This window comes from Carlito syrichta, unplaced genomic scaffold (genome assembly GCF_000164805.1).
Source record: "Carlito syrichta isolate Samal-C Ts95f unplaced genomic scaffold, Tarsius_syrichta-2.0.1 Scaffold288168, whole genome shotgun sequence".
Classification (NCBI taxonomy): Eukaryota; Metazoa; Chordata; class Mammalia; order Primates; family Tarsiidae; genus Carlito; species Carlito syrichta.
In genome coordinates this window covers 86,640-98,645 of record NW_007232264.1, presented here as the reverse complement: position 1 = coordinate 98,645, position 12,006 = coordinate 86,640, and the positions used below count along the sequence as shown (strand labels likewise).

The window sequence follows — 12,006 nt, the reverse complement described above, 5'->3', positions numbered from 1 at the left end:
GAAGTCAGGCTATTGTGGCCATGAGCATGTCATTGCACTCCAGCCTGGATGACAGAACGAGACTCTGACTCAAAAAAAAGAAAAGAAAAGAAAAGAAAAGAAAAAATACCTGTGTATTTTGTTGTGTGTAAATTTTACCTCAAGAGAAAAACACACACACAAAAATATACTAAACTATAGTTAATTATGTGCATGCTCATATCATGTTTAGGTGTTTAGGACTGAAGCAATCTCATTTTGAAATGCATTCAAAAAATAAGATGGATTGACAGAAGGAGAGATGGAAGATATGAAATAAATCAGACACAATATAATAAAATGTTAATTGTATCGCCTAAGTGGTGGATATGTGGTGTTCATTAAAAAGTTTTCTCAACTTGAACATTTTCGTTTAAAAATTAAGGAAAACTCAGCCGGGCTCGGTGGCTTAGCCTGTAATCCTGCGCCTTTGGGAGGCTGAGGTGAGTGGATTGCCTGAGCCTGTGGGTTCGAGACCCGCCTGTGCAGCGAGACCTCACCTCTACAATAAATCAAAAAATCAGCTGGACGTAGTAGCACGCGCCTTAATTCCGGCTACTCGGAAGGCTGAGGCGGAAGGATCGCCGGAGCCAGCAGGTCGAGGCTGCGGTGACCGGGAGCGGCCACTGCACTCCAGTCTGGGCGACAGAGTGAGACTCCAACTCAAAAATAAAAAATTTAAAAATTTAAAAAATTTTTTTAAAATGACTAATGATAGCAATGGATAAGACATTGAATTAGAAGGGAACCCATGAGTTCATACCGATATGTGTAAATAAATGAGAGGAAAGGACAACTCTTGTTTGCCGGAGAATGTCAAGTGTTTAAATGAAATGGTAGAGTTAGAAAATCACCCTTTTGCAACTACCAAAGTAATAAGTGACTCAGGCAAGAACCATCAGTGGGTGCTGAAACACCGAGTAGATGTTTGTGGCAGAACGATATCAAAGTAGCTCCCACAGAAGATTTCTTAATTACAAAGGGGAATTGGTACCTTTCAAGTAGAGAGATCGGACAAACATCACGTCAACCAAGTGATCACAGGTACCATCACAAAGTGCCATCAAGTGCCCCTGAAGTGAATCCTACTTATGTAGGATTCCTGCCAAGAATGCATAAGCTGAATCTAATCATGAAAGTACATTCAGGCAAATCCAAAGCAAGGGACATTCTACAGAGTAACCGGCCTAGAAATATCAATGACATAAAAGACCAGAGTAGACTGAGGAATTATTTGAAAGGAAACCAGAGACATCACGGGTAAATGCAATACGTGATCCAGAGTTAGACCCTGCTTTGGTAAAACCACAGTTTTTTTTAAGGTATAAAGGAATTATTGGACCAATTGGCCAAATTTGAAAATGGATAGTATATTAGATAATATACTGCATCAGTGTTAAATAATTTCCTGACTCTGGTAAGTGTATGTGGTTGTATAAGAGAATCTCCTTATTCTAGGAAATATAGGCTAAGATCTTCAGGCATGAAAGGTCAGGATGTCTGCAGCTTACTCTCAAATGGCTCAGAAATAATAAATGTACGTTAGATATTGTTTCATTCCCTGAGTGTCTTTTGCTCCTGTTGCTACTATCTGGCTTGTTCTTTCTGAGTTTCCCAATTCAAATTCTTGAGAAAGAATCCTCTCCTGGGGTCAGGTGCTCACTCCTTTTCCAGTCATCTCTGGTCCAGGATGGGTCATGTGGTACATAACATGGCTGCCATGACTGGTCCAGCATTGGGAGTGGTGGACAACAAGTTCTCCTCAGAAGGACTTGGCAGGCCCCAGGCTTAGTTGGGCTGGTATATCCTTTATCCTCCAGCTGCCCAAGTTAACCCCAGAGATGTCTGGAGTCCTCCTACCCTAACTTTGTGCCTCATTATTTCTTACCCTCACTCTTTCAACAAATGTTAGAGGTGTCTGCTCTGGGCAGGTCTTATGCTGGGCCTGAAGGACACAGAAGAGAGTCCTAGAATTCTAGTCTGAGTCTTAGAGTCCCCTCAGAAGCTCTAACTCAGGGTGGAGAGGCATGAAGAATGCAGACAACTGGAGTGCAGGGCTGAATTGCTACCAGCAAACAAAAGGCAGTCAATGGTAGTTGAGGCCTGCACCCCACACCCGTGAAACACAGAGGTGGGATCCTGAGGGCAGCACAATCTATGGCTCATGGGAGAGAAAAAGACTCTCAGACAGGAACCTGGCTGCTGGAAGGGTGTCCACTGCCATCCCTGAAGTGTTTGTGTTCTCTTTGCATAGCCGGACCCAGCAGGACGGGACATTTCCATCCGGCCTCTCCTGGAGCACTGTGAGAACACCCACATGACCATCTGGCTCGGCATCGTCTACGCCTACAAGGGGCTTCTCATGGTAGGTGCACAGCCAGAGATGGAGCTGGGGACACTTCTCTGTCGGGCCTCTCTCTCTGTCAACATAAAAATAAACAGAGCCCCCATGACTAAGCACTTACTTGCCAGACCCAGTATCTGCCACATGCTGTCTCAGTTCCCGCAACAACCCCATGAGATAGGTACAGATAACACCCCCATTGCACTGATGAGGACACTGAGGCTGGGTATCTTGCCTGAGGTCGCCCAGCTAGTAAGTGGCAGAGCCAAGATCTTAATCAGAGAGTAACCCCAAAACTGTGAGTGTGCCTCACAGCTGTCTTGTACTGCTCCTAGGGAGAGCAGACTGTCGACATCCAGTACGTGACTTCCAAAATTTCAGTGGCTCTTCTCTAAATCCACAGCGGTGGGTGGAATCACCCCCATTTTATAGATGAGGGAAGTAAGCCTCAGAGAGGTTAAATGATTTGTCAGAGGCTAACCCCTGATCTCTGAACCCAGCACTCTTTCCACGTGGTTTATCTATTGAAATCAAAGATCACATACCAAGCCTGCAATTGTGAAATTTCACAATTGTGGAATTTCAAAGTTAGAAAGGACTTGGAAGGTCAGCCCCGCCCTACCTCAGCCTGGGTTGATCGTTGAATCTTCTCTCCCGTCCTGTGCAAACCAGGCCTCCACTTAAATCCCTCCAGTCACCAGAATCTGGCCACTGCACCTTCCTCAGACCGTTCCACAGGAAAGTTAAGCTACATCCACCTCTGTGTGGCCCCCCACTCGGAGGCCAAGAATGAAACCCTCCCTAAAATTCAAACAAACTGGGATTTCTTGTGCCACTCAAATGCATTCTTACCGGCTGCTGCCTCAGAGAACTGTTACTGATTGATCCTGTGTCCTTCAAGGGCCACACAAGATGGGCATGTGTTAGAGGGCCCTAGGCAAAGACTGTTCCCACGTCATACCAGTGGATACCCTCTCGTGGCTTCCATAGAGGTCTTTTGAGCCCCTCATGCAGACAGCAGGAACACTGGGTTGCAATCTGGGCCCCACAAGGCGACCTGGAGGTGTCCACAGGAGGTGCCCAGAATGGAAGTGGGAACTTGAGGACTGACCAGAGGTGGGCTTGGACAAGGACACGCTCAGAGAACATGGTCACCAGGAACTTGGAAGAGCTGCCAGAGACGGGTGGCACAGACCTAAAGGCGGAACCATCTGTGTCAGGCTAAGTTGCCAGAAGGCAGATCTCAACTTCTTATAAAGACAGAGTTTGTGTAACAGGGAGCAGTGTCCATAGGTGTCATGGAGCCCCCAAGAAGGACAAGCTGCTGTCACGAGAAGCATGCCATGTAGATGATCTGAGCTTCCCCAACCTGTGTTGAGTAAAGAAAGTGAAACTAGACTCTCCAGAATCCTTCGAGCACTGATGTTCCTTGACTCCAAGACTCCATGAAATTAGATGATGGTGAATCATATTGACATCTTTAAACTGGATTTATCTGCAATGTTTTGATCACTCATTATCCTCTCCCACCTACTTCCAAAAGTGGTTGGAGATGACTGTGTCTCTTCCAGTGAAGCTAATACCTTCAGCCAGCTTATGTCAGTGAGAGCTATATTTGACAGCACAAATGCTTTACCAATTAGAGTATATGCAAGAAACTGTCCACAGCCTTCTGGTCCTAGGGTTTATGACTAAAATTCCACTCCCACCCCTACCTCTTCTGTTCTGAAATTGCAGAACATGCCGTGTACCCTCTTTCCCTCTCTGAGACTCCATGCTTCTTGAACAGAAAGGATAGGCACGGGATTAGGATTTTAGTCATAAACTCTTGATCCAGGAGGCTGTGGAAGGTTCCTCACACATACTCTAAATGGTGTAGAAGGCCTAAGAACAAGTTACTCTCTGTTTCCTCCTGACACTCTTCAGAGGTTTGCAACCAGCCACCAAGTCCCCAGATTTGCCCACATTTATTGACTGTTGGAGACTTTCATGGTGGTTTGGTGCCCTGTCAACAGCTACCTCTCCAGTCAGAGAGGCTGAGGCCAGGCACCCGCTCAGCCCTGACTCTCATCACCGTGGGAACCCAGGCAGGTGCTGCACTTGGCCAAGCCTCCACTTCCTCTGCAAGATGACACGGCCACTATGGGACTCAAGGGGGTGGCGTGCAAAGGAACCCACACAAAACAAGCTTTCAGCAGGCGCCAGTTTTCTTCTCCCACTCAGTATCTAGTTCCTGGGCTTCTGGTTCCTTGTTTTAAAAGGAATTTTTCTATAAGAAGAAATCAGGTTCTATGACAACACATTTAGAAAAAGGATAAAGGATGGGAAAGGAAAACTATCGTGGCTATGTAAAATAATATCAATTACAAAATAACTTTGAACTTGCCTTTATACAGAATATTTCAGTCAACAAAGTGCTTTCATGTTTATCCCCCCTCCTTTTATCCACACAGAAACCCCGTGAGATAAGTGTTACTATTTTTCTATTTCCATTTCACAGTCATTGAAACTGAGGTTCTGTGAGGTTCAATGACCTGCCCAAAGTCACTCAGCCAGTGGATGGCAGAGCAGATTCCAGATTCCCCCAGCCTTGTGTCCAACCAGATTCCAACACATGACATCATGCTGACAAAATAAATCAAACCTCCAAAAGTAGGTCCTCTGCGTGATGTTAAATGGCTCACACAGCTGTCATATGGCCCAGGCTGCCCTGCTGAAGCCGAAGTGGAAAGGGCTTGGTAAGAAGGCCTCCAGGAAGGGCTGAAACCAGACAGAGGCCCGGACCAGTCAGGAGTCTCAGCTCTTCCGCCCTCCCCTACACCCACCTGCACTGTCCCTGAAGCCTGCCCTCCTGTTAGGCCACTTCTAGGACTAAACCCTTAATACTCTGCTTCAGATCCAAGTTGGTCCCCACCCCATCCACGTCTGTCGAGAGATGTGTTGGTCAGAAGGAGAGTTGCAAGTGACAGATATGCCTAAAAGAATAGTGGTTAAAGGGGTAGAACATTTTCCTCTCAAGTAAACTGAGTCCAGAGTTAAGCAGTCTAGGCTGGGGTGAGGCTCCTGGAATCTCAGCTCTTTGCAATCCTTATCACACAGTTTTCACATCGGGGCTAAGTTGGCTTCATGGTCTAACACAGCTGCTGAAGCTCCACCTATCACATTCCACTCCAGCTGTTAGGAAGGAGGAAAAGCAACACCTTTCCCTCTAAAGACACTTCCCAGAACTTGTACACGCCCACTCCACATACAGGCAATGTCCAAAACCCAGTATCACACTGCACCTAGCCTTTAGGCCCACTGGGAAACATGGTCTCTATTTTAGTTGGCTGTGTACATTAGGGGATAACAGAAGTCCCAGACAGGAAAGCTCTGCCTCGTTGAACAGAAACAAAAACTGGACTGAACTTCTAGCGACAGTCCACTTTGCCACCATAGAGCTGTGTGGCTTTGGGCTAGCCTCTTCCTCCTCTCTGGGCCTTAGTGTTCCCTAGAGAGCCGAGGGAGGAGGTTGAGATCTTACCGCAAGTTCTTCCCACTGTGGCCCCCAGTGAATCTGTGTGTGATCAAGTCGTGGGAGTGAAGGAGTGCCAGCCAGCTGTCACCCCCTACCCCCAACTGCATTTCCTCAGGGCCACAAGCAGAGACAGATAGCGAAGTCCAGAAGACCTGGCCAAAGGCAAAGCCCCCCAGCCTCCCTCCCCCGAGCCCCGCCGGCTGAGTAACCCTCCGTTCCGCAGCTTCTCAGAACAGAGAGCGTGTGCCCCCCTTGGTAACGACCATCTCCCCTTTCTGTTCACCATTTCAGTTGTTCGGTTGTTTCTTAGCTTGGGAGACCCGCAACGTCAGCATCCCCGCACTCAACGACAGCAAGTATATCGGAATGAGCGTCTACAACGTGGGCATCATGTGCATCATAGGGGCCGCCGTCTCCTTCCTGACCCGGGACCAGCCCAACGTGCAGTTCTGCATCGTGGCTCTGGTCATCATCTTCTGCAGCACCATCACCCTCTGCCTGGTGTTTGTGCCAAAGGTATGGGCGGGGGCCTTCACTGCCCGGCCTCAGCCTCTGTCTCCACCACAGGGAAATCTCTGGGCTTCTTCCATTTTCTAAAAGTTTCACTCATTCTTCTTTTCTTTCTGAGTCAGAGTCTCACTCTGTCGTCCAGGCTGGAGTGCAGTGGCACACTCACAGCCACTCCAGCATCAACCTACTGTGCTCAGGTGATCCTTCCGCCTCAGCCTTCCAAGTAGCTGGAACTACAGGCACACACTACCACACCGGGCTAATTTCCTATTTATTGTAGAGAAGAGGTCTCACCAAGTTGCCCGGGCTGGTCTGGAACCCGTAGGCTGAGGCAATCCACTTGTCTTGGCCTCCCAAAGTGCTGGGATTATAGACTGAGCCACCGAGCCCAGCCTTCTTTTTTTTTTTAAGTCGGAATCTCACTTTGTCACCTAAGCTGGAGAGCAGTGGCACAATCATGACTTATCACAGCCTTGATCTCCTGAACTCAGGCAATCCTTCTGCCTCAGCGTTCCAAGTAGCTGGGACTACAGACACTGACCATCACACCCTGCTGATTTTTTAAATTTTTTTGTAGAGATGAGGTCTTGCTATGTGTCCTAGGCTGGTCTTGAACTCCTGGACTCAAGTGATCCTTCCACCTCAGCCTCTCAAAGTGCTGGGATTACAGATATGAGCCACCACCACATCCAGCCTACATTCTGTTTTTATGATGAATACGGTTCATGTGACAGAAAGTTTATAAAATGCAGAGATGTAAAAGCCAGATTTTTTTTTTTTTTTTTCCAGAAATCTCCCATAGGCCCACCACCCCAAAATAATCACCGGTAATGTTTTGTTTGAAGTGGTCTTCACTGTTAATGTTTTTTCATGTGTTTCCTTACAGTCTTATTTTAATGGCTAGGAAGTAGTGCTTTTTTTTTTTTTTTTTTGAGTTAGAGTTTCACCCCGTCGCCCAGACTAGAGAGCAGTGGCACGCTCTCGGCCACCGCAACCTCGACCTGCTGGGCTCCGGTGATCCTTCCACCTCAGCCTTCCAAGTAGCCGGAATCACAGGCGTGTGCTACCATGCCCGGCTAATTTTTGATTTATTGTAGAGATGAGGTCTCACCAAGTTGCCTGGGCGGATCTCGAACCCGCGGGCTCAGGCAATCCACTCACCTGGGCCTCCCAAAGCGCTGGGATTACAGGCTGAGCTACCGAGCCTGGCCGGAAGTGGTGCTTTTTAAGATGTAGCCATAACTATAACACATATGTTACCCGGTGTGGTGGCTCATGCCCGTAATCCCAGCACTTTGGGAGGCTGAGGTACGAGGATTGCCTGAGCCCAGAGGTTTGAGACCATCCTGGGCAACTTGGTGAGACCTCATCTCTAAAAAAGAAAACAAACATACACACACACACACACACACACACACACACACACCACACATGCGCATGCGCACATACACACACATACTATTTTGTAATTGTTTTGTAATTTGCCTTTTTCACTTAACTTTTGTCCTTTGTAACCATCATTAAGGGGGAGTCCCATGATTTACAGTCCACTAATCTCTTATTAGTGAACATTACATTTGCTTGCAGATTTTTTATTAACATATCATCAATTAACATTTTTTCTGCATAACACATTTTCCTTGTTTCCAGTCATTCCCTTAAGATAGAGTCACAGAAGTAGTATTAATAACCATTTTAATATCCACTTACATTTTCCATTTATTCAAAGAGCTGGCCTTCAGGGACCACCACACTGAAGAGATATTTTTCACACATCACCCTACCTGGCAGCGGGTGGGTAAACCAAAGGCCGTGACCTCTTGGGAGCTCCCCGTAGCAGGGTGGACTGTGTAGAGGGAAGCCTGACCCCAGTGGGTCTTAAGAGTAAAAGAAGGAGCAGGAAACAGAGCTGGGACAGAGTTCCTGACTGCGGTTGGAGAGCATCAGCCTAAGAGAGAGGATCCACTTGGGGAAATAGGCTACCTATGGTGCCTGCACCCTTCTGCGCACCCAGTCAGTCCCTAGGCACTGTAAGCTCTGAGCTAGAATACCTCTGATGTATACACCTTCATCCTCTAGTTGTCTGCGTCTGCCTAGGCTCCAGGGCAAGGTCACAACTCCTCTGCCTGCACTCTGATGCTCTCTGTATCCTGTCAAAGATACCAGATGATTCTCTCAGCCTAGCTCTGATCACACCACTCTACTCTGTCCCCTAATCATTCCTCATTGTTCCCCTGGCTCCAGGATCATGTCCCTAATGTGGACTGGCTTTCAGGACCCTTGGGTCTTCTCCAGTCTCCCCAGAGAACCCTGCCCACCATCCAGACTGTCCTTCCCCATAAGTGCTCTGAGCTCCAGGACTCCCTGCATTTGCATAAGCTGCCCTTTCTTCCCCCCTGGAGTTCCCTTATCCCCACCAACCTTCCAGATCCTCCACAGGGCCCAGCCCAGGCCACAGCACCACGGTGGGCACTTTGTCTTTGATGCCTTCTGGCCTGGTGAAGACGGAGTCCTTCCTTCTCTGCCACCCCATACCTCTGGACGATGACAGGTCCTGGCGGGCAGAGCCATGGCTCACTCAACCCCTGCTCTCTAGTGCTGATCAAGGTCAGCAAAATCAGGGTCAAGTGCAGCTTTTTGTCTTATATTTTAAAATCTCCTTAAGAGTATAACAACAGATATTGGAGATTCCAAAAGATGTGAGGGTGAGAGAGGTAAGGGATGATAAATTATCTATTGGGTGTAATAGATACTCTTTGGGAAACCAGTACACTAAAAGCCCAAACTTCACCACCATGGAATATGCAACAAAACTGCACTTGTACCCCCTTAATCTATAAACGTTTTTAAAAATGTCTTTAGGTTCAGCTAAGTGATGTCTAGTCTCCTGACCCACCGGAATTGTGAGATAATAAATGTGTGTTGTCTTAAGCATCCAAACAAATGCTCTTATCGGTGAGAGAGCTAGTTGCCAAGCTGTCCCCAAAATTCACTAATGCAAACAAACAGAGGCCTGCACTCTCCTCTATCCCACTGCTTTCTCAACTGTCATGCCCAGGGTTTATTTTGCACAGGAAGCAAGACCTAAGGCAGAGCAAGCCTTACCAAGCGCTAAGCCTCAGGGGCCCAGGTGGCCTCTGCAAGATGGTGAGGATGCAGGTGGCATCAGGGTCAGGTGGCCGGGAAGGACATTGAAAGGGGCCTGCTCAGGGTCACACACAGGTGAATGGCACAGCCTGGCCTGAGCCCAGGGCCCCTGATGCCCAACCTGTGTCCTTCCCGCAATCCTTGTTGCCTCCAGTGCAGGACCTACTGGGAGGGGCTCGAGAGGGATGGGAAGAAGGACCCAGGATTCTCTCTTCAACCCTGCTCCCACCTTTGTCCTTTCAGCTCATCACTCTGAGAACAAACCCAGACGCAGCAACTCAGAACAGGCGATTCCAGTTCACTCAGAATCAGAAGAAAGAGGACTCTAAAACGTCCACCTCAGTCACCAGTGTGAACCAAGCAAGCACATCCCGTCTGGAGGGCCTGCAGTCAGAGAACCACCGCCTGCGAATGAAGATCACAGAGGTACCTTCCTCAGACCTGTCAGTGGGCCCCGTGCTCCCATTTGCAGCCATCTGTCCTGTGCAGGGCCTCCCAGGCTCCTCTAGACCATCCCTACAGCATGGTGCAGACGTACATCGCATCTGCTGAGGTTCCAGCTGCAGGAGCCAGGGCTCACATCAAACAGATAGAGGCAGCTTGTCAGAAGCCAACGCGAGTTTATTGCCCACCTGACCCAGGCTCTTGGAGTCTTGGAGTCCAGCAATACCTGATTCAAGCCATCATCAGAAAGAAAGGAATCCATAAAGATTTGCGAGCTTCCAGATTGTCATGGTTTCCTAAATCAGTGTCTCTCTGCCTCTCTCTCTCTCTCTCTCTCTCTCTCTCTCTCTCTCTCTCCCCCCTCCCCCCCCTTTTTCTCCCTTTCGCTTGCTCTGGGTGTCTGTCTGTGTCTCTCTCCCTGTCTGTCTCTCTCTTCTTCTCTCTTCCTCTATCTTTCACTCTCCCAACACAGCCCAGTAACCACCCACATCTATATGATGTACCACAAGAGAAGAAGAAGTAAAAAGAAGCTTTTGGGAGGGAGAATTTGCTGCAGCCAGACCTCACCTTTGTCCTGAGAGTTCTCGAGCATTCCTGAGAAACCACAACCAGATTGTTTTGTGCCCCCACCAAAGCTCAAATTTTGGTTCTGCCCCAGTGACACTGGCAAGAACTTACATGATCACACTTGGTCACAGGGGAGGCAGGGAAACACAGTCTCTAGATGGACAATTGAAAGGGAAAAGTGAAAGATAGATTTGCCAGGTTAGATCCAGGATGCCCAGGTAAATTTGAATTTCAGTGTAAGTATATCCCATGCAATACTTGGGATATACTCATACTAAAAAAAGGACTTATCGTCTCATCCTAAAAAAAGGTAATTCTATTCTGACTGGGCTTTCTGTATTTTATTTGCTATATCTGGCAGCCCCTTGGGGGCTCACGGTAGTCTGCCACAGAGAGCCACTACACTGTTGTCTGCACTTAAAGATGACTGCTTCAGGATGGGACAGCCCACCTTCAGCCACCAGAGCAGAGTAGGAAGGGCTTCTGTCCCCCATGACCCATAGCAGGTTCTGTTTCAATATCAGGCCTCTTCATAATTATTAACACCACAGCCTGGGCAACATAGTGAGAATTCATCACTACAATAAATCAAAAAATGAGCCAGGCATAGTGGCATGTGCCTATAGTCCCAGCTACTTGGGAGATGAGGCAGAAGGATCACCTGAGCCCAGAAGGCCAAGGGTGTGGTGAGCCGTGATCATGCCACTGCACTCCAGCTTGGGCAACAGAGTGCGACCCTCCACTCAAGAAATTAAAAAAAGAAATACCACATTTCTTTGCCTTGACATTTCACTTCTACTTGCACGTGCCAGCAATGAAGAGTTCACTCCCTTTAAGAAACCCAAGTCGCTGCTAAAAACCCCAAATGTCTGGGTTGTTTTTCCTGGAACTGAATCACAATCTGGCCTCCTGTTGCTCCCATCCTTTGATCCTTGCTCTGCCATGAGTCACATAAAAAGGGGTATCTCCTCCTTTACGTGAAAACTTATTAAGCAATTTAATGACCCTGCTCCTGACATCAGAACAGCACTTCACAGTTTAGAAGATCTCCTCCTTTATACCATAGTAGCCCCCCCAGTGACCACCCCTCACCACCACCAATACACATATTTCCCAGGCTTCTCTGGGGCTGAATGACCCCAGGACTTGCACCTGATTTTTCTGTAACCTGGGATGACTGGGACCCGTCCTGACTAACTCCCCGGGATGAGCCCCTGCTGGTCTCAGTCTCCATGACAGTGTGAAGCTCAGTGCTGACTAGACCTGCATATCTGTTCTTTCCACTGAGGGCTCTCTTAGGTATCAATAATAATTATTGCCGGACTCGGTGGCTCAGCCTGAAGTCCCAGCGCTTTGGGAGGCCGAGGTGAGTGGATTGCCTGAGCCCGTGGGTTTGAGACCTGCCTGGACAACTTGGCGAGACCTCATCTCTACAATAAGTCAAAAATTAGCCGGGCGT

At 48.1% G+C, this 12,006-nt stretch overlaps 1 protein-coding gene across 2 annotated transcripts in view; it reads left to right on the top strand.

Annotated features, from left to right (window-relative positions):
* GABBR2 (gamma-aminobutyric acid type B receptor subunit 2) overlaps positions 1–12,006 on the top strand; it is a 280,913-nt gene that overhangs the window by 255,225 nt on the left and 13,682 nt on the right. For both annotated transcript variants that reach the window (XM_021710138.1, XM_008053452.1), the window contains 3 exons: positions 2,273–2,383; positions 6,171–6,395; positions 9,780–9,962. In XM_021710138.1, the coding sequence (XP_021565813.1) occupies positions 2,273–2,383; positions 6,171–6,395; positions 9,780–9,962 (519 nt within the window). The remainder of the gene's footprint in view (positions 1–2,272; positions 2,384–6,170; positions 6,396–9,779; positions 9,963–12,006) is intronic.